Raw genomic sequence first — 20,474 nt, forward strand, 5'->3', positions numbered from 1 at the left:
TATGAGTTTGGAATTACACTGCATGAGGACTGTAGGAATCACAGGAAACATATTTATATAGAGATGATTTCACCCTTCCTATTCTAGAACAACCTCCACACAGACACATTTCTGATCCTGTGTTTTTACTGTCTTAAGTTGTCTCAAGTCAGTACCAACCTTCCTATCATACTTGGATTCCTGACTTCTTGCTTCCTTATTTGTAAGTCTACACTGTTCCTAGTTTTCTTCTCTCTTCCTCCCCATACTATGTATCTTTCCTAGAACTTGTACCCTCTCTTCTGTCATTGCCCAGATGATATGGTATTTTTATGATACAGAGTCCATAGCGTTATTCACAGTAGTGATATAGGCAGATCACATTACATTTGTAATTTTACTTTTCGGGAGATCTTCCATAGAAAATTCCATAGGAACTACAACAGGTTCAACCAAGCATGCATTATATTTCTACTTTCAACATTTACTCATCAACAATTCTCTCACTTGAGTGTTTAATAAATGTTATTGTTTGGATTAAATGAAACTTCAGTGTACATTATTAGTACACTTTCCTGATAGATCAACACATTGAAAACATACTTAATATTCATTTCTTTTATGCTTCTGTTCCAATACTCAAAGAATCTGCAAAAATTTCAAAGTATCTCTGTTATCTGACTGTTGAAACCATCTCTTTATTCTTGGTTTTTCAAAGCTGAGGGGAGAATTCTGTGTGTTGTGCAGACAAACCAGTGAATGACACACTGTCAGTTTTTTCTATCTAATCTAACTCTACATCATGTATGGAATGTTCTCTCTGTCTGATCAAATACATTCCTTCAGCTCACAATTGTACCTGGAGAATTTTCAATGCTATGCCATCGTCTTGAGGGTCAGATCAGCAAAGAAGCAAATTTAAATACATCAAAATGACTTTGTGTTATAGGAAGGGTTGGGATCTTCCTGATCATTGGGTGCCCCTTTAAAATGTCAAGTCAGTAGAATTCTGATAAGATATCTGGCTTTGGAATGTTTACAGTCTCATGAAGCTTCTATGGTTAACAATAATGGACTGCTAGTGCACTTCAGAAAGATAATCTCTGGTTGTTGGGTCTAGTTATAAAGATCCTGAAACAATAGATTTTTTTAATCCTCATCCATAGACTTCCATACTATATCACAGTGTGCATGAACTTCTCCCTACAAAATGAGATATGACAGAATATTAAAATGGGCAAGGAGGAGTAAGATTACCTGCAGGATCGAAACTCCAATACACACAATAAATCACCCACCTTCACAGTGCTCCCTAAGGATGAGAGATCCTATCCCTGTCCACAGTGGAAGGTATGCCCTTTTCACAAAACAATGAAACTATTTACTGTTATGTCATTAAACAGCATAAACAGATTTTATGCCGAAGAACTCCTTTAATGAACTTTACTCTAATGTCCCTATGAGGCTCCACAGATAGTGAAGACAATCAAAGATACTATGAAATCTATGAGGAAATTGACATTTTTACTTATACATATGTTCAAAGGAACATTCCTGATATTTGTGATTATTTCCTTAATTTCAGCAGCAAAGCAAAATTTTAACAATCACCTTTCAGACCCTTCTAGATATGTGTTTATATTCCTAACAATACTTGGGACATATGTTGCCTACATTTCTTCTAATTTATATTTCTTCAGTTGTTCCTTGGTTATGCTGCAATGTTGCAATAAGAACACCTGTTTAATCACATAACAAAAGGTGTGAAAACCGCATGAGTCAGGAGTGAAAGATGCATTCCCTGCACCCCAGCAGGTAAGCTATTGCATGCAGCACCAGACTGTAAGAACAAGTCTCTCCTATTGAAGCCCATATCAAAACTGACCACTGAAGAGACAAAAGTGTACATCCTTGTCAAAAACAAACCCCTTTCAATACGTGAGGCTCTGTAGTTTTAAAGCGTACAGGGTGAATACCCCCCTCCTATACAGTTGACGAATCTCTACCTCAAAGGAAGACAGAATACAACTGAGCTGGTTATGGAATTTCACATTGGATATAGTATATTCAGTAATACTATCTCCAAACAAATATTCTAAGCATATTATACCATGGCATGTATTTTTCAGTCCTTTTCTAAAGGTCTCATAATGCACGTGAGCCAGGATTCTGTCAGGTGTTTCTGGAATCCATGGCATAGATTTCAATCATCTGAGAAATTTCATAACCCCTCCCCCTACTTCATTTGTTTTAAAACTAAATGTTGGTTTCATGTATCCACAGGATAAGATCCTGACACCCTCACTGGAGGCACATCAGCCTTGCTAATGCTCTGCATTTTCTTCTATGCATAATGCATTCTGTATTCAAATTTGTCATTCAAAATTAATGATGTTTATTTGAAAACACTCAGAGGGTTGTTTTTGTTTTTGTTGTTTTGTTTTGTTTTGTTTGTTTGCTTGATTTTGGTTTTTTAGTGTTTTGTTTTTTGGTTTTTTTTTTTTTTTTTTTGTCGTTGTTGTTGTTGTTTTTTTGTTTTGTTTTGGCATTCACTTTCCTTTTCCCCTTCTTTTGACCTGTAGTTCCCTGTGTGCCACCGCCCCCTGCTGGTGATGAGCACCTCTGTGAGAGGTTTCTGCTTGTAACTCGGTTTCCTCACTGTGTTTCTTATACAGTAATATGTCAGTGTCCTCAAGTCTCATTTCTCAGACTGGTCATTTTTAGATAAGGTAAGTTCTTAGAATTGACACTGGAGATAGCAAATCTGCCCTTCACAGACTCTGCATCATCTTTTGTGTTCCCATCATATTTTGTATCTGCTAACACTCTAGCCCCTTCCCTGGCACTTGGCAAACCAACTCCTTAGTGAGTAGTTTGTGTACAGTGCTAATCACTGAATGGGAAAACCCGGTTGGAATCCAGGACTCAGCTCTTCTACTGCAAGAGAAGCTCAGCACTGTGAAGGCTTTGTTTAGTAGTAGAATTCCCCATTTGCATCTCTTCTTGCTATGTAGCAAGCTCTGTAGTAAAATCTGTGAGAAGACAGTGCTCAGAAAAGATGCAAGTTTATTTTGAACCTTGGCAATCATGATTTTTATATGTATTTATGTTATTTCTTTTTTAAAGTATGAAGTTAAATAGCATAACATACTGTCACATTTCCCCATAAAACTAGGTCTGGTGTATCATTCCCTGTATCTGGATTTGTGTCCCTCCATGTTGTCTACAGCTTATCTCTAAGACAGCACTTGGTCGGGAACAGACTTGTCTGTGCAAGTTATAAAATGCCCCTTAATGTGATGGGAAAATGTTTGATTTTGTTTCACTTTATTTCATGAAAATATGAAGCAAATGTAGTTGACACCAGATGACTGCATATTTATTGTCTCACATTCTAAATCACCCATACACATGAAACATTGTGTAATTTACACCTAGTCATGAATGTCACAATATATTTTATCATGAACATAGCCACAAGACATGAGGTTAAATCTCTTTCTGACTATAAATTTAATGGGTCTGGTATTGAGACACATTGATTCTCTTCTATGCCTTTGTGATTCACATCTCTGTCTTTATAAAAATTGCCTTTGTTCTTTCAATTGCTTTCAGATCAGTATTATCGTACTGTTTTAGTCATTTATGTAATGTAAACATAATTCCCAGTACTAGGAAGGGTACTTCTGGTGGAAAGAATCAAAACAATGCACATACATCAACATAGTGTAATATTTTCTTTTATATCTCACGGCAATCTGCCCACTGACAACCAATTATAAATGTAGAGCAACAGAAAGCTTCTCAGTTTATGACATGGGATACTTTCAAGATTCCAAATAAGTACTAGGGCTAGAAGAGCCCTGGATTGTCTCTGAGATGCTCACAACATTGTGCAGATACACAGCACAGGAAGAGCGCCAGGACACACATATCCTGAAGAAGGCTTCCATGAGAAAGACATGACAGCTTCATAATCAGGACTGCACTTTGTACTTTAGAGTCTTTTTTTCTGCATGGAGTTAGCTTCTGAGGAAGAAAGAATGGATCTGAAGACAGTAGTGAAACTATTTGAGAAAAAAAAGGCAGTTTGTTTTCTACTTGAGAAATTCTGTTTGTGACTTCAAAATGTTTACATCATTCTCAGAGTTCCCTAAGTCTATTTCCTATTGTTGGTTATATAATGATCTTCAATTGCCCCAACTAACATAGTTTCTGCTTGGTACCATGCTTTCCTGTCATGCTATAGCCCTCTGGTTCTATAAATCAATTTGAACATTTTGTTTGATAAGTTGCCTTGGAAAATTGTGTTTTATAAAAGCAACAGAAAAAGTAATTAAGACAAGATTTTTCTATAACTTCACATTTCAGAAGTCAGGAAAATATATTGTCTCATTCAGTTAAGTAGGGTATATATCATATGAAGATTTATCTTCCAGAGAGCATATATTCTTATTTTTTGATTATTTGTTTTGAAAAAAATTAATTTCTTATTCTGTAAACTTTTTTTTACATTATCCCCCTCCTGATCAGCCCATGGACTGCTCCTCATCTCACACCTCTTCTCACCCATCTCAAAGAGGAACTACTGATATCCCCACCCAGCCCCCAGGCTTCTCCGCACTCTGGGGCCTCAAGTCTTTGGAGGGCTAGATGCATCTTCTCTCACTGATTCCAGACCACACAGTTTTCTGTTGTACCTGTGTTGAGGAAGCTCAGATCAGCTGGTGTATGCTGCCTAGGTGCTGGCCAAGTACCTGAGAAATCTGGGGAGCTCTTCTTAAAACCCAGATTGGAGTTAAGACTTCTTGTCTTCCTATGTGTTTGCCGTGCTCCATAGCTTGTGGCAGATTTCCCCTAATTTAGCCACAGGGGTCTGTCCATGTGTTAGATGTAGATACCTGCATCTGTCTCAGTCAGATTATTTTGGGTTCTCAGAGGGCAGCCATGCTAGGCTCCTGTCTGTGAGCACAACACAGCATCATTTATAATGTCAGACCTTGTAGCCTTGCCTTGAGATGGATTCTCAGTTGGATCTGTCAATGGACCTCCTTTCTCTCAAGCTCATCTCTATTTTTGTCTCTCCAGTTCTTTTAACAAAGGAACATTTCTGCATTAGAGTGGGCTGGCATGAGGAGCCTGCTAGATTGTGTGCCATTGAAGATCTCTGGGGGGTAATTTAAGGAATTTTAGTGGGCTATGTGAATTGTATTACCTGAAGATCTTTGTACCAGTGTGTCTTCCTGTACAGGAGGACACTTGTGCCAGAGTTTTGTGCAAGAACTTTTATTTTTCCAACTTTAAGTAGATTTCCTGTGTTTGGTGTGGGCTGCTTGTGCCCTGTTGGTACTGAAGTCCTCTGCAGACATGTGTATGTCTGTGCTCACACAGAAGACACCACATTGTGTCTCTTGCACAGTAATAAGTGTCTGTGTCCTCAATAGTCACAGAGTTCAATTGTAGGAAAAACTGGTTCTTAGATGTTAGAGATTCGACTTTTGAAGATGGGTTTTAGCTAATGCTGCCATCATAGCTTATGTACCCCACCCATTTCAGTTTATTTCCTGGAATCTGCTGGATCTAATCCCAGTACCTATTGCTTATAGAGCAGCCAGTGACAGAGCAGGTGAGGAACAGTGACTGTGAGGGATTCACCAGGATATATCCTGATTCCTGAAGCTGCACCTGGGACAGGATTCCTTCAGGCAAGAAGAGTCAATTCTGTCAATCACGAATTTGAAAATCCCTTCATGGACACACATGTGTGAAATAGCAGCACTCACTAGGAAGGACTGCCAGCAGGTACAGAGGACTCAACATTCTCATCCTTTAGGTTACACCCTGTTTGTTTCTTCAGAGGTCAACATCCAGTGAGAGATGAGCTCCTATAGTCCAGGAGGAGATTTAACTTAGAGCTAGAATAAGCATTTGCATATAGGGAGACAGCTTGGCCTTCATTTTGAGGGAGGGTGAATATTAAATGTACTGGGTTATTAAAATAAGACCATCACTGTCTCTGGCTTCGTATAAGGTGAATCTAGTTAAGATAGCACTAAGGCTAGAAATCACAGGGAACACCACTAGACATGATCCCACCTTCCATTCCTAAACCAACCTTCTCACAGATTCTCTTCTGATTCTGTTATTTTAAGGTTTCAAGTCAGTGCCAATGATATTTTCTGCATTTGAGTTCCTGACTTGTGATGTTCTTATAAGTAAGTCCACAACTGTCCCTAGGAGTATGGAGCTATGGGAAATTTTAGATGGTTTATTTGTTCTTGATTTAGCTTCAGTACCTGGTATCTGTCTAGAAAATTGCCCATTTACTTCAGATTTTTCAGTTTGGTTGAATTTAGGTTTTTGTAGAAGGACCTGAAGTATTTTTTAAATTTCTTCAGAATCTGTTTTTATGTCTACTTTCATTTCTGATTTTGTTAATTTGGATACACTCTCTGTGACCTCTGGTTAGTCTGGCTAAGTGTTTATCTATCTTGTTGATTTTCTCATAGAACCAGCTCCTGGTTTTGCTGATTCTTTGTATAGTCCTTTTCGTTTCTACTTAGTTGATTCCAGCCCTGAGTTTGATTATTTCCTGTCTTCTATTCCTCTTGGGTTTATTTATTTCTTTTTCTTCTAGAGATTTTAGGTGTGCTATCAAGCTGCTGACATATGCTCTCTCTTGTTTCTTTGCAGGCATTCCGAACTCTGAGTTTTCCTTTTAGTATCGCTTTCAATGTGTCCCATAAGTTTGGGAATGTTGTATCTTCATTTTCATTAAATTCTTAGAAGTCTTTAATTTATTTCTTTATTTCTTCCTTGACCAAGTTGTCATTGAGTAGAACATTGTTCAACTTCCATGTATACGTGGGCTTTATGTCATTATTGTTGTTATTGAACACTAGTCTTAGTGTGTGGTGATCTGACAGGATGCATGCAATAATTTCTATTTTCCTGTATCTGTTGAGGGCTGTTTTGTGACTGATTTAATGGTTAGTTTTGAGAAGGTACCATGAGGTGCTGAGAAGAAGGTATATCCATTTGTTTTAGGATAGATTGTTGTATTTTTCTATTAATATCTGATTAATCCATTTGGTTCACAATTCTGTTTCTCTCGGTCTCTGTTTAATTTCTGTTTCCATGATCTGTCCATTGATGAGAGTGGGGTGTTGAAATCTCCTACTATTTTCCTGTGAGGTGCAATGTGTGCTTTGAGCTTTTGTAAGGTCTCTTTTATGAATGGAGGTGCCCTTGCTTTTGGAGCATATCTATTTAGGATTGAGAAGTCATCTTGGATTTTTCCTTTGAAGAATGTGAAATGTCCTTTCTTATCTTTTTAAAGACTTTTGGTTGAAAGTCAATTTTATTTGGTATTAGAATGGCAACTCCAGCTTGTTTCATTAGGCCATTTGCTTGGAAGTTTGTTTTCCAGCAATTTCCTCTAAGGTAGTGTCTGTCTTTGTCTCTCAGGTACACCAAAATGCTGGTTCCTCTTTACATATCAAATGTATGTCTTTTTATTGGGGAATTTATTCCATTGATGTTGAGCATTATTAAGGAATAGTGACTGTTGCTTCCTGTTATTTTCATTTTTAGAGGTGGAATTATGTTTTGTGTCTTTGTTTTGGTTTTATTGCAAGGGAATTATAGTCTTGCCTTCTGTATAGTGTAGTTTTTTCCTTGTGTTGGAGTTTTCCATCTATTATCCTTAATATGGCTGGATTGTAAAAAGATATTGTGTAAATTTGGTTGTGTCATGGAATATTTTGGTTTTTCCATCTACATTAATAGAGAGTTTTGCTGGATACAGTAACATGGGCTGGCATTTGTGTTCTCTTACGGTCTGTATGACATCTGTCCAGTATCTTCTGGCTTTCACAGTCTCTGGTGAGAAATCTGGTGTATTTCTTAGAGGTCTGACTTTATATGTCACTTGTCCTTTTCCCCTTACTGCTTTTAATATTCTTTCTTTGCTTTGTATACTTGGTGTTTTAACTATTATGTGAATTTCTCTTCTGGTCCAGTGTATTTGGAGTTCTGTAGTCTCCTTGAATGTTTATGGGCATCTCTTTCTTTAGGTTATGGAAGTTTTCTTCTATAATTTTGTTGAATGTATTTACTGGCCCTTTAACTTGGCAATCTTTACGTTCATCTATTCCTTTTTTTCCTTAGGTTTGATCTTCTCTTTGTGTCCTCTATTTCCTGTATGTTTTGTGCTAGGAGCTTTTTGCATTTTACATTAGCTTTGACAGTTGTGTCATTGTTTTCTATGGTATCTTTGGCTCCTGAGATTCTCTCTTCTATCCCTTGTATTTTGTTGGTGATGCTTGTATTTATAGATCCTTGTCTCTCCCTTAGGTTTTTTTTATATCCAGGGTTGTCTCCTTTTGTGCTTTCTTTATTGTTTCTATCTCCATTTTTGAATCCTGTATGGTTTTGTTCAATTACTTCACATGTTTTTGGTGCTTTCCTTTTATTCTTTTAGGGATTTTTGTGTTTGTTCTCTAAGGGCTTCTACTTGTTTACTTGTGTTCTCCTGCATTTCTTTAAGGGAGTTTCTTATGTCCTTAAAGTCCTCCATCATTATCAAAAATGTCATTTTAAACCTAAATCTTGCTTTTCCAGCATGTTTGGATATCTGATATTTTCTTTGGTGGGTGAACTCAGCTCTGATGATGCAAAGTAGTCCTGGTTTCTGTTGCTTAGTTGCCTGGGCTTGCCTCTAGCCATTATGTTGTCTCTGGTCTTTGCTTGTCTTGCTGTTTCTGAGAGTGACTTGACCCCCCTGTAGGCCTCTTTGTCAGCACTCTTGTAGAACTCTTTTCTTGTTTCCTTTCAGCCCTTTCTGAGAACAGGTTCTCTGATTTCAGGTGTGTAGGTACTCCTGGAGACTGTCTTTCAGCTCTACATATGGACAGGAATCAATAGTTCCTTTCTCTAATTGCCGCTAGGACCTTTTACCCAGGGAGCACAGTTGGCAGTAGGTGATTCCCTCTGGGGTCTGGAATGTGGGCAGGGGGTAGTCTCCTCTATTTAAGTAAGTGTATATCTTCATGTCTATATGTAGAGATATATGTATGTGTACACACACACATATATTTATATGACATAAATATTTATATATGGTAGGATGTCTTTTGAGGGAGGTATTTAAGTAAACAATCTTAGGTGTCCAATCATTAATTAAAGAACTCACAGTTAGCAATGTATCCCATGTGGATGGTCATAGAACTTTGGAGATAAATCTTCAGTCTGAGTCTTTAACCATGCTACAATGTATCCTCTCCTAGTCTCCATTCTACTTAAGGATATGAGTCTTCCAAAGTAGCTTTATCCTAATTTTTAAGATTAAAAACTTTGAGATGTCATCCATTCCTCCTTTAAATAACTTTGTTGCTTCATAATTTTTCAATTGGGATTTTTTCCACTATGATAGCAACTGTGTTTGTGATGACAAAGTGTGGCATTTCTATTTCTGTGAAATTCCCAGGAGAGTGACTAACATCCAAGAGTATATCAAAAATGACCTGTTGCCACATCTGCTTTGGATCTTTTAGGGAAAACATTACAACTCATTAGGGAATGAGGGTTTTATTTGGTCAACAGTGTTGCATCTGGTACAGTTAGAGGAGGAAATCCTGATGAAGTATGAAGTCCACTATGAGGGCAAATATGTTTTTGGTATCTAAATGTTCCTGTACATTGTGCCATTTCTATTTCTAGGACAGCCCCAAGAGATTTACTTAAATTCAAGAGTATATAGGTAGTGATCTCTAGTCACATCTTGTTTTTAGCCTAGCAGAGACTTGATGGGCCTGGGTGGTTAGATACCCTTGGTGGGATCCACCCTCTCAGAGGACAGGAGGGTCCATGGGGTGGGATTTCGTGTGTCTGTGTGCGTGTGTCGGGAGGTTGTCCAAGAGAGCAGCCTCAAATTGTAAACTGGAAAAAGGAAGATTAAGAAGTCCTGAATTTGAAAGGAAATGAACTATCAATAAGAGAGAGAGATATCATTGGGAATACTGTTGTGTATAGTATTCAAGTAAGAAAAAGCTCAAAAGCATTTTTTAATGCTTAACTGTATCAGTTACTGTGAAAAATGGAAAAATAATTATCATACACTAGTATAGAAGGACGGTGTCAGGATATATTTTTAGGAAACAAGCTGATAGTCAAAGGAATATTTAATTTATTAGAACAGAGCCCAAATCAAGAAGCTTAACACTGTACCTGTAGAGTGTCACCTGAGTCAACATGTCAAACAAAGCATTGAATATGTGTGACAAGAGTGTATTCATTCTCTTACAGTTTACTCCACAATTTTTCATTTTATGATTCTCTATATATTGCTCTGAATTTTCTGTGATCACAGGTTAAAAATATCTCTTGGTTTTGCATAAAATAATCATGAAGGAAACCTCAACTCAGATCTAATTCTTTCCTGAGTGGTCTGTGTTCAGTGTGTACTGAATGGGAGTTCCTGAGAATCCATTGCTTTCATCCTCTGTCAGAGGTATAAGATCAGGACTGGTCTGGTTTTCATGAACATAGGGAGGCCTCTGAATTTCCCATTTCTGCATTATACGCTGTTAATTGAATTCATTATTCATATGAATGTAGAGTACAGTTAAATAAACAAAACTATGAACTGGTAAAGATTTTAAGAAGTATCTACTATTTATTGTGCATTTGCAGTATAATTTAATGTCTTATTTTATTATGTTTTTGATGAGATAACTTCTCTCAGCTTTATGAGTATGTGTATTATACTACACTTGTAGTGAGAATTTTAGTTTCTTTTTAAAAAACCACAGAATTATTATGAGGCTATATTATCATTTCAACCCCAAGTGTAGGCAATAGGTCTGTTTCAGATTGTCCCCTGCTGTTAGGATTTACCTTGCTCTCTAGCAGAATCATGGCTTTGTCAGCTATAGATAGTTTGTGCGTGTGTGCGACATTTGGAATTCTTGGAGATCAGAATATAACTGATCAGAGGGTAGATACATGACAGAGCCCTGAGAGATTGGATTGCTTAATGTGGTCATTTTTGGTGGGGACTGGTTGGTTGGTTGCTTTTGTTTTGCTGTTTGATAAGAATTATTGGGTAAAAAAGAACCAAGAAGACATCAGATCTCTTTTGTTATGAAGATAAAACCTGCCTCAAGGAATTCCACCAGTGTAATTGGCAGGAAGTAAATATAATATAATATAATTATAATATAATATAATATAATATAAATATAATATTTTCCCCACATAAATCTATTCATTTTTCTATTTTGTTCTAGTTTTGTGGGAATTGAGGATTAAAAAATAGGGATGGAGAAGGACAAAAGAATAAATATCATAAAATAGCTAAAATCCAGCTACATACAGTGTTGGTAATTTTAGGAGAAGTAACAAAGATTAAGAATGTTGAATGAAGATAGTAAATCAAAGAAATTGGTTTCAGGTAAGTAACTTAGTGCTGATTTATGAAAAAGAACTGGCACAAAGCATCAATTTTTGAAAAATAAATAAATACACATACATAATTACATTTAAAAATGATCTTTGTCTGTTGATTGTATATTTATTTATTTATTCTGCATGGATCATGTTTTTTTTTAATAATACTCCTATACAGGAGATAAGTACTTTAAAGTATCTTCAAGAAATTAAGGAACATGTCTGTGAGCATAAGAGATGAAGAGAAATATAGAGACATCATTCTAGGTCCCTGCTCTGATATATTTCCATTTTTCTCTCCCGCCCCCTTCTTGAAATTGACACTCTGTAGAGATTTGGGGTAAGACTCATTCAATGTAATATAGTTGGGCCTTTAAACTGCCTCTAGTGTGAAAAGACTCCTCAGTATTTAGTTTTCCAATTGAAGAACTCATTCTACATGCCACACTTACCGCATTGAAAATGTGACCTATGGTTATGAAGCCCAGAACAGAAGTCTCATCCTAATGAGGTATTTAAGGCCGTGGGGGTTTATCTAGTCAGCTTCTCATCCTTGACATTCTGTCGTACAAAAAATATTTAATCTATGGTCTACCCTGAGGAGTTAGTAAGTCCAATGGCATAAATGGTATGGATAAATATGTACTGTCTCTTTCATCAAGAACCACTGTGATGAGCATGAAAATGGCTTTTGCCTACAGATCTAGAGCCTAAGCTTCCTTCAGAAGTCACCTCTGTGTTCCCAGACAACTGATTCCAATATTAGTATAATGCCAGATACTAAGACAGCATTCGAATGGCCCTGGCTCTTGAATCAGCCTCAGCCTACTGGCTCCTGCCTCTGTTCCCAACTCTGTATGACAAAGTTGTGCTGGAATGTCCTGGAATGTGGGAGTCCCTAGTCCCTAGGGAATACTCACCCCTAAGACAAATTCTTATCTTAAGTGTCAAGTAGGAGGCCCCTTTATCCTAGGAAGTCTGGCCAGACCCTACTGGGAAATTGGGGATCTTCCTGGCTAACTGATAATTGGCAGGGGCTTGTTTCTCTGAATTACCCCTTGTTCATGGAAAAGGAGTGTCTTGCATTATTCATAGAAGAAGTGATTCTTCAATGATCCTAACTTATTTATTTGACAAGACGAAGATGAACAGTCCCCATATTCGTTTGACCATTATTTACAGTCATCTTTTTTGTAGTCAAAGAGAAAGCAAGTAAAGAGCTCATAATAGTTAATAGTTAGATGGAATAACTGATAGGAATTACAGCCATTTGGATTGGTTTCTGGCATACAGCCATGGAGCAATGTCTTGAACCCTATTTGGAAAGACTGTTTAGCAACAGAGTGGTTCTGGTACTCCCAGACTAAGGGATCTACCTGAGAAGGTGTTAAAGGAAGCAGGATGTTAGTGTTAGTAGGCTTACTGGCTAGAAGAAGGATATGAAAATCTGCTTTCCAGGTTGTTTTTAGATGAATCAGTGGAACAAAGGAATTAGAGGATCCCAACTTAACTAGAAGATCCCTTCCCAATAAAAGGATATGATAGGTTTGCACTACCAAAAAGGAATGGATGAGAGGAACACACCTAAAATTGCAACTATCTGATGGGGTCTGGTGAGGAAGGCTAGGCTGGCTGTCCTCCAACCATGATAGAAAAGTGAAAAAGAGAAGTGGGTTCCCTATACTCCATCAGGACTGTGTAAGTGGCTGCAGTGTCCAAGAGGAAGGAGATGGACTGCCCACATACCATGATGGCTACCTGAGGCTCCCTGCTAGTGATGGCAGAGGTCAGGTCAAGGGATCTTGGGCCCCTTCAGTTGTCCATAGCCAAGCCTAAGTGATTGGCTGGAGATTATTCTGGCAGTGATGCTTCTCTGTCCTGCACAACATGTGGGAAAACTAGAGTTGAATGTCCCTCCAGATAACACCTTGGTCATGGCCCTTTTGACTTGCAGAAGTTAGAGCAAACACTTGACCAATGATCTTGTTGACTATATTTGTGTCAAGGGCCTAATGATAGCTTTTGAAGTTTGTCTTTTCTGTCATGGTAGCTGTGGGAAAAGACATAGGTCTTCAAACATTGCTTACCTTCTGAGTTTTTGGGGTTCAAATTGGTCTATTGCAATAAAGTCTTTGTGAGGCATTCTAAAATTTGAGATGTGTTTTATTGTTTATCCTGGATGACCTCTTGAAGTTTTTCAAAATTTACTGGTTTTAAGGCTGACCTGCTAAGAACGGCCAGGAGGCAGGTTACAGATCTGTCTCTGGCTAAAATACCACTAGTGGAATTATATTTCCATCAGGGATCCTTGTCAGGTATTGTCTCAGATTCTATTCAATATTTTCTATCACTTTGATGGATCTTGTCTGCATGTATTCCTGCCTGCTCCCAAACTTGCCGGGATTCTTCAGGAAGTAAATTATTAGTAAGGGTCATATATCAAGATAGGATAAAAATAAAAATCTTAAATAAATTTTAAAGGATTTGTAAGCAGACAAGGGATGAGAAAACTATTCCATGTGTGAGACCATGATGGAGTGGATCGAAGCCTGTGACACTGAGGACAGCAAGCCTTGGAGATGGTTAATTTTCAGAGAAAGGTACAGGCACTGGCATGTGCACATGCATTTGAGGTACCAGACACGTGGGTGGTTCAGTGTCACACACAGGTAGAACCAAGACAGGTGGGGCAGAGCTTCCTCCTGGCAGCCAGAAGATCCAGACCCCTTATTCCAGATTCTGGCTGTCGCTGCCCGACCCGTGGTGGGTAGGAGAAAAGTAGGAGACTTTAGTGTCCCTATCCTATTAACAAATGTGCAATTCTTGTGGAGGGTTGTGTGAGCATGCTGGAAAAGACATGGTGAAAGCTGCTTTTCTAGAAGTTGTGGCAGGCAGATCACCTCAGCAAAGTCCCAGACAGAAAGAGAAAGAGCTCTCTTGCATGCAGGTCTTAGCAGGCAGAGTCCTTGGCAGGATTAAAGGGATGGGACCAGACAAGCTTTTCCCCCTGAGAATCAGCAGCTGCAGCAGCAGGTTAGAAGTCCTGAGCACATGCAAGAGAACACTCATAGTGTAGTGTGAAAGGCAGATACATTTGGCCATGAAGGGAGGAAAACAAGTCTCACAAACAGAATCCCTTGCAGGATGATAGGGGCAGGGCCAAACCCACTTTTTACAATGCTGCTAATAGAGACAACCAGCAAAGAAAGACCCATCCCTGAGATAATAGTGGCTGGCTCTCCTGAGCCAGAGACCAGTTTTTCCAGTCCTGGCCTGACATTTTGAGCAGGGAGAGAAAAAAAAAACTGTCTCAAAAGGAGGAATGAAAATCTCACTCAAGGGAAAATATCCCAGAACTAGGGGCAGTGAAATGTTCCATCCTCAAGGGCAGCACAGGAGTAGCTCCATGCTCAAGGAGGCTCCCATGGGACCATTTGGACTTTTAATCTGACCAGTGTGGGGGAGGGCTTACCAGTTCTCAGAAGTTTAGGCTAGAGAGCAAAGGTCTGCAAATATGCAGTTTCTAAATCTGAATCTTGGCACTATAGAATGTATGTATTAAAAAAAAGAGAGAGAATATATCTCAGGTTTCAGACACCAATGTTGTATTGATAAAATGATAAAGAGAGGGCCATTATATTCTATGGAGGTCTAAATGAAGGGGGTTCCTCAGCAGGCCCATGCTCAGACGTCTTTTCTTCTTGAGGGACCAGGCACAGGAGGGTATAATATAGAATAGAGTTATTCAGGGGAAGGAGAGGGGAGTTAAGATGATAGGAGGAGGGGCAGAGGCAGAGACAGAGAGATAGAGAAGAGTAGAGGGTGTCCTTGAGTATGTAGAGAAAAGGGAGAAGGGAATGGGGAGAGAAAGGAAGGTGGGAGAAGAGGGTGAGAGCAAGAGCTAAAGAGGGCAAGAGTGAGCAAGACTGAGCAAGAGAGTGAGGAAGGGGCAAGCAGTGCCTTTTATACTGTCAGGCATACCTGGGTATCTGTGGGGTGGAGCATACCTGGCTGTGGACAGGTAACTGTGAGGGTGGAGCTTAGACAGAATACTAGCACGTACAAAGTTATTGAATAATTCCAAGCCTTCGTTCTCAATACTTGACAAACAAAGACAGAGACAGATAGATTCCTTGTGAGTTTCAGTCCAGCCTAAGCTACCAAACAAATCCAAGTCAGCCTAGTATACACAAAGGAACGCAGTCTCAATATATTGCAGCAGTAATTGTTATAGAATGATTTAATTGTTTAAATTTTCAAAATGAAAATATTTATAATGCCAGTGATTTTGACAGAGAAATAGAAAAAACTTAATTTATAAGGTTGATATCTGCCCAGTTCTAGTGTTTTAAGGCTTATTTTAAACAGAAAAAAATTGCATTTTTGTTTGGGAACTAAAGAATCTGAGATGGGTTATAAACACCCAAATAATTTTTAGTACATCAGAGAACTGGATTCAAGACTAAGCCAGCTCAATCAGCCAATAGGGTCTCAAGGGATGAAGTACAGACTGAAAAGAAAAAGATAGTTAGACAACATGATAACATGACTCTAGCCAGTACTGAGATTGAAACAGGTTTATTATTTTCAAGTATGATTTTATATCAATCTAGATACATACAAAAAAATAAGGTCAGTTCTCAGATCAAAAACAAGGGGTTCAAGCATGGCAAAGATCTATGAGATCACACCAGGTAGCCAACAAGCAAAGTAATAAGTTCCTCAGGGTCCCTGGGGTCAACAGGATTATCAAGACAAAAGAGAAGTCACACACACATTCTTTGACTGTGTTTACCTTGATCCTTCATCCTTTCTTTAGCCCAAATGTGAATATTCTCTGAGCCTACTTCCCAGAGCCCTGTCACAGGTATTTACAAACATTTCTATGAGTGACAAAAAAGTTCTCTACAGATTCATATAACCCTCTGCTAGGAGTTTCAGCTAGACTGATCCCCACAATGACCATTGGCTTCTCCCTAAATCTGATACCCAATACCCTTCCCAGTCTTCTCTCTACCCAGGTTCCTCCCACCATCAAATTCTGTTACCTATTTTAGTTCCCATTCTGAGAAAGATTCAACCAGCCTCCATTGGGCCCTCCTTGTTTTTGTTTTGTTTTGTTTTGTTTTGTTTTGTTTTTTTGTTTTTGTTTTGGCTTCTTTGGGTTGTGGATGATAACATGGTGATCCTGATTTTCATAGCTAATATACACTTATAAGTGAGTATACACCATGACTATCCTTTGGGGTCCTTGTTCCTTATACAGGAAAATATTGTCTACTTCCATCCATTTGCCTACAAATTCCGTACCTTCCTTGTTTTTCATGGCTGATTACTATTCCATTGTGTAAATGAAACACATTTTCTTTACCCATATTTCATTGCTCTGTCACAGCCCAGCCCCACTGAGATACTTTGTGGCTGTCCGCATGTCAATTTTCTATCTGTTTTAATTGTGGTCAAAGATCAAGGGAAGAATGTTTTCTCTGTTTTTGTCTAGTCACAGCGGAACCACTTTTCCCTTATGGTTTCTGACACCCTCAGGATGTGTTTTACACACTGTGTCTTGCACAGAAATATGTAGCCATATCCTCATTTTTGAGGTTGCTGATCTGCAAATATGCAGTGCTGGCAGAGGTTTCCAAAGAGAAGACAAACCGTCCTTTGAAGTCATCAGCATATGTTGGCTTCCCAGTATAGGTGTCGATCCAGCCCATCCACTTCAAGCCCTTTCCTGGAACCTGTTTCACCCAGTTCATTCCATATTCTGTGAAGGTATACCCAGAAGCCTTGCAGGAGATCTTCACTGACTCTCCAGGCTTCTTCAGCTCAGGTCCAGACTGTACCAACTGGATCTGTGCTTGGGCACCTGCTAAGAGAAAACATAGAGGTAAAGATTCATGGAACTGCTTCCTTTCCCTTGGAGTTCTTGTTTTTGATGTCTTACTTTGGGCAACTGTCATCAGGAATAGCAAGTTCCACACCCAATCCATGATGTCTAAGTCTGGGGCTCAGTGCTCCCTTGAGACTGACTGGTCACTCCCTTGGTGGTATGTGGGGTGAGCCTCAGATTTCTACTCTAAAGTCTTCTACAGATTTGCATATGACTGGGCTCCCTAACTCATATGAAGGAAACCAGACACACAATTAGATATAAACGGATCCTTGACACCAGGTAGCTGAGCTATGCCTTACAGTATCTGCTCTTCATGACTCCATGCGGATTTTGTTCTCCACGTTCTCTTCTTGCTCTGGGTTTACTCCTGGATGTACTCACCCATACACTTCACAGTCTCAGGGAGTAATCCTGAGCCTTATACATGTAACAGGGCAGCAGTATCTATGGCAACCACTCAGTATGTGACTGCCATGCTCTGTGCTCAGAGTCAATGATTTCATTCTGTCCATAGTCTGCATACTGAGACCTTTGCATCAGTACTTCTTTGCCTATACATTGTAAATGGATTCTATTCCTGAACCTTTATGTTCCTCCTTACTGCCATACGAGTGGCTGACCTTTTTTTTATGATATTTGTACAATTAAACTACATTTTTTTAGAATTATGAGATGTGTTTTCACTTTAAATATATCGTGCATAAATTCTAAAACTTTGAAAAAGTTCAAAGGGGAAGATGGGGAGTTTGGGAGCAGTGATGTACTTATAGTAATAGGAAAATTAAAAATCATTACAGTAAAAAACAGGAAAGCAGTTGTTATAATAAGAATAGTTTAAAGATCTTTAGAGATGGATCAATGGGTAAGCACATGCATTGGCTTTCATAGGACCTGAGTTTTATTGTTAGCACTGAAATCATGTAGCTCACAACTCCCTATACCTTCAGCTCCTAGGATAGCCAACACTTTCAATCCTCTCAGGCATCTACATTCATGTGCACATACCTACACAAAAACTCAGGAACATAATTGAAATGATAGGGATTTGGAAAGAAAGAATACTTTAACATTAAATCAACATATGTGAAAAAGCACATACTAAAATAAAAACTCTGGATTTGTTTCAGTAGTTTTGTAATTGACAGCATTGATGCTCTAACATAATGAAACTGCAGCATAGATTCATATACTTAGAAATTTCATGAAAATTCTATTCTCATTTTATTATTATTTCTGTTCTGTACTCCAAACTTAATGAGACTATGCATCATTAGAGGAATCTAATTCTGCTTACATTCCACATTCAATACTTTCCGATTAGTCATCATGATGAGACACAAAAAGCAATAGTACAGTGTAACACTAACATATCATCATCAGAAACAGGATTATGAAGAGGGGTGATTGAAAAGGTGTCTTGCATTTGACTTAAAGTGACACAGTGTTATTTTATTTGGACTGCATTCTGTGCTGACAGTGTGGATTAAAGGTAGGCAATTACAATGATGTCAGAGCAAAAGTACTGGGAATAAGAGAGAAAATAAAAGAAATGAGTACAACTCTGTTGTGCAGTCAGACCAGAGTTTTGTACTACACTATCAATGTTCTGGTAGCACAGAGCTTGTTTGGCAAAGGAAGTCAACAATCGCTCATTACATTGCCAGGTTGTTCTAACTATAAAGGAAGAAGAAGGGTAGGGCTGAGAAGAAGTATTTTCTGGCCTTTTGTGAGCCTGTTCAAAGATATAAATTAAACCATAGAAATTGGGTAACCTCTGCTGTTTAAATGTGACCCTGTAGCATGACAAGGCTCACACCATTATGGTCAGAGCTTCATGATGTCCGACTGCACATTCCTTGTTGTAAAGCCACCTCATGATTTGGACCTATGGAAGAAGAAATTTCAGAATTCATAATTTTCTGATAATTTTTAGATTATGCCTCACTGTCATGTCTTATTGATTTTATCCTACTATTGGTATTGCATGCCACAACCATAAGTGATTCCTTTTGGCAAACAAAGGAGCTGGACTACCAGAAATAATAGTTGTAGCCTTAGTCGGTTATTGTTGCAGTGGGGCAGGAGTGGTGTATTTTTGGCTGATACCTGTTCAGGAAAGCTTTTAACAGAGAGTGTAACCAGCAGAGCAGAAAAAAGTTTGTTGCAGTCAGCAAAGGAAAAAAAAATAGATTAGAAGACTTCTTTTAAATTATGCATAGAGATGTAGCATTTGAAATTTGCCAAGCCTGTTTTCCCTGCTTGCTTTTCAGTTAAGTGGTTGGATGCAGATCAGAAGCAACTTTTAACATTGTTGAGATTATGATAGACAAGGAGGACTTTGGAAATAGGTATAAATGCATTCTTATTAAGCTATGTCTAGATATGGCTTCCATAGACTCATGAGTTTAAACAAGCCTATTGGTGGCAGGGAGTAAAATGTGGTGGTTTAAATATGCTTGGCTCAGTGAATGGCACTAATAGAAGTTGTACGTTTGTTAGATTAGTTGTGGCCTGGTTGGAAGAAGAATGTTAGTGTTCCAGTCTGCAATAAGAACATCTTCCAAACCACACGGGAGCCATTCTTCTACGTCTTACCTTCAAATGAAGATCTAGAACCCTCAGATCCTCCTCTATCAGGCCTGATTGGACACTGCCATGCTTCTGCCTCAATGATAATGGATTTGCCTCTGAATGCCTAAGTCAGCCACAATTAAATGTTGTCCTTTGAAGAGTCACCTTGGTCATGGTGTGTTTACACAACAATGGAAACCTCATCAAGACAATGCCTAAACTACATGTTTATAGTTTAGGGGGAAAGCTCAAAAGTACCTATTCCTATATGAAGAGCTACAGGTACAGTAGGACAATCTGTTTCTTGAGACTCAATCTCCCTAATAAGTTAAGCAAACTCAAGTACACTGCTCTAAACACAAGGAAACAAACATAACTATAACTAGACTAAATGCATATAAACATATACACAAAAATATAGACACATGTACAATCACAATTAATAAGGAAGACATGAATTTGAAGCTGTGTGAAAGATGGATATGAGAAAAATTTGTGTGGGGACAGTATTGTGTACGGTTTTTATGTCAGAATCTCTCAAAAAATCCTTTAAATTTTAATCTCTACTAATCACCACGGA

At 38.4% G+C, this 20,474-nt stretch overlaps 1 gene segment (V, D, J or C); it reads right to left on the bottom strand.

Annotated features, from left to right (window-relative positions):
* Positions 1–16,979: 16,979 nt before the first annotated feature.
* On the bottom strand, positions 16,980–17,420 carry LOC116906234. The segment is given in 2 exon segments: positions 16,980–17,296; positions 17,375–17,420. Coding segments are annotated over 2 exon segments (363 nt in total).
* Between the last annotated feature and the right edge of the window lie 3,054 nt (positions 17,421–20,474).

The sequence above is a fragment of the Rattus rattus genome, chromosome 7 (genome assembly GCF_011064425.1).
Source record: "Rattus rattus isolate New Zealand chromosome 7, Rrattus_CSIRO_v1, whole genome shotgun sequence".
NCBI lineage: Eukaryota > Metazoa > Chordata > Mammalia > Rodentia > Muridae > Rattus > Rattus rattus.